Source organism: Sitophilus oryzae, unplaced genomic scaffold (genome assembly GCF_002938485.1).
Source record: "Sitophilus oryzae breed Bouriz unplaced genomic scaffold, Soryzae_2.0 scaffold_1500_pilon_pilon, whole genome shotgun sequence".
Taxonomy (NCBI): Eukaryota; Metazoa; Arthropoda; class Insecta; order Coleoptera; family Curculionidae; genus Sitophilus; species Sitophilus oryzae.
Window position 1 is genome coordinate 3,293,085 of NW_022146171.1, and position 2,651 is coordinate 3,295,735.

General features: G+C 34.8%; 1 protein-coding gene across 1 annotated transcript in view; it reads left to right on the top strand.

Moving 5' to 3' along the window:
* Positions 1-1,118: 1,118 nt before the first annotated feature.
* LOC115878066 (tetratricopeptide repeat protein 4-like) overlaps positions 1,119-2,651 on the top strand; it is a 3,005-nt gene continuing 1,472 nt past the window's right edge. The window contains exons 1-2 of the mRNA XM_030894419.1: positions 1,119-1,410; positions 2,207-2,646. Of these exons, the coding sequence (XP_030750279.1) occupies positions 1,119-1,410; positions 2,207-2,646 (732 nt within the window). The remainder of the gene's footprint in view (positions 1,411-2,206; positions 2,647-2,651) is intronic.

The window sequence follows — 2,651 nt, forward strand, 5'->3', positions numbered from 1 at the left end:
TGTTATCGGATCCGGACCTAAAGGAACTAAATAAAAGACTAGTTGACGTATGGGTCGGTCAGTGCGATTGTAGCCCGATGCTAGGCGGGAGTGGAGAGTGCTAGCCGTATGTTACCTGTCCCGGACCGGGAGGACTCAGAGGAACTAGAGGAACTAAATAAAAGACTAGTTCACGGGAATCTATTCAGTCGGCAGATCCGAGATATAAACAAGGCGACGACGATAGATTCGGCCTTGTCTATTGCCACAGCCGGCTTAATTACTACTGAAAATTGTCGTGGATACTGTTTTTGATTTTTAGTTTGTTCTTTGAATATTTTTATGGGAATGTTTTAGTTTAGATCCCTAAAATTAAGAAATAGTATTTTATAAAACATAGTAGATATTCTGAATTTTTAGACATAAACAAAAAGCTTAAAGTGAGAAAAAATACAATTTTTCGTATTATTTGCTCCGATTGATTTGTGATATAGTTTTTTAAACTCTGATTTGAGTTTCCTTTTTAATTTTTTTTATCTGCAATAAAACTTACCTATATGTTTTTAACTACGCAATTACACGTCTCGTTATGTTTCGTACATTATAAAAATTATACAAATTATACAGATCATACTGTGAATAGTTCTGACTGACAACGAACCCCATTAGCAAGCAACGGGGATGTCAATGTTAGTCGGGAAAGTCGAGAACTATTGTGAACTAAAGACCTAGTTCGAGGAACTATTCCTCTGGAGGAACTAGAACTAAGGAACTAGTTCCTCCCAAGGAACTAGAATTCCCACCTCTAGCGTAATATAGCCGCGCGCCGCCACTGCTTATTTCTCACTTTTTTAATCAAAAATATTCCAATTTTATAATTAACTTTTTTTGTTTTAACTCATTATATTATTATTTATTTCCTGCGAAATGAAGGTACCAGGGAAATTTTGACAGAATCGCCCTTGAATATTAAACAATGAGCAGCAACTAATAATAAGAACATTAGAGGTATAAATAGACTTTTAAACGAAACCTAATATGTTCTAAACCTGGATCTGAGCGTAAACACGCACGCTAATAGCTCAAACGAAAATAGCTTGACATAAAATACAGTAGGCCGGTTTCGATAAACAACAACGATGCAAAAGCGGGGCCGCCTCCCGATTTTCGAGCTTTTGCGAAAAGCCATCGCCAATCTCACCATCGAGGACGTAGACTCCTTCAAATCGGCCAAGGATGACATTTCCAGGATCAGGATCATGCAGGACATTGCCAAACTGGTGTCCATTGGCATTCCAGAGGATGCTGGAAAGGATTATATGGTTGCCGAGTCGAAAAAATCTGAAGGAAATCAATTGTTTGGCAGGAAAGATTATAAAAACGCGTTAAAGTGCTACAATGAAGGGATTATTAAGTGTCCTCAAGAAACTGGTAAGTGTTTTAAAGTGGTGTTTATCAAATTATAGCTAGGGACATAATTACATGTACTAAAAAATACAAGGTGTCTTGTTCAAAAATAGATCCGTTCAGATTTCTTGTTTTTGATCCATTAGGGAAATCCAAATAATATAGAGCATATTTTACATATTTTTCATATTAAACGTATTTTCAGATTTATTTTAAGATATTTGCATAATTCAAAAAATATACCTATACAGGGCGAGTGTTAAATAAGTGCAAATATTTTCAGGGCTGGTAAATCTCGATAAAAGAAACATATTTTCTCTTTACCGTTTTTCAAATAAGTCCAAAATAACCGAGTTATTTTACTTCAAAAATTTCAAAAAGAAAAATGATTTTTTACTTAAATTTTGAGGACCACCGGATCTTTTCTGGGGTTTCTTTCTTGTAAATTTAATCTAATACCTATATTGCTATATTATCAAGAAATTATGTTTTTTAACTAAAAAGAATTTTACACAGAATAAAAATAAAATAAAAAATAGGGTGTTGCTTTAAAAAAAACATATGTTATACCCGCCACACTTCTTGGAAGAGCTCTGTAGACTCTATAATAATTTTAAAATGTGTATCAACCTTCCCTATAACTTTTATATTTAACATTTTTTGTAAACCTCGAAACAAATGAGGTAATAGACTTTATTCTATCGTTGACTCACCCTATACATATTTTGGGTAAAACATTTCCTCATGTATGTGCATATTTTACAAAAAAATTGGAAATGTTTGGGTTTCCCTATTTATAAATATAATTATTATGTTTTAGTTAAAGATAGAGAACTCCTGACCATTTTAGTATCAAACAGGAGCGCTACAAATTTCGAACTACAAAAATACCGACGTGTCCTGGATGACATCGACTACATAACGGAAATAGGGGATTACCCCAATCATCTTCACTACAAACTATGGCTGAGAAAAGCCCGATGCTATGACGAGCTCCAGAACAAGAAACTAGCCAATGAGGCTTACGACGAAGCTGAGAACAGCCTGAAAAACAGCAAGCTAGATGAAAAATCAGTCGAAGACAAAATGAAAGAAATAGAAAAGTTTAGGAAGCAAGGAAGTAGGTGTGTGAATCCCAAACAGAAGAAACAGTTGGAATTGGAACCTGTATTTTTCGAAGAAAGGTTCAGGGGTGGGGATGAATTTGTAGCTGCTATTCCGAAAATAGCTATACAACAGGACAGTTATCAGGGTCGGTATGCTAT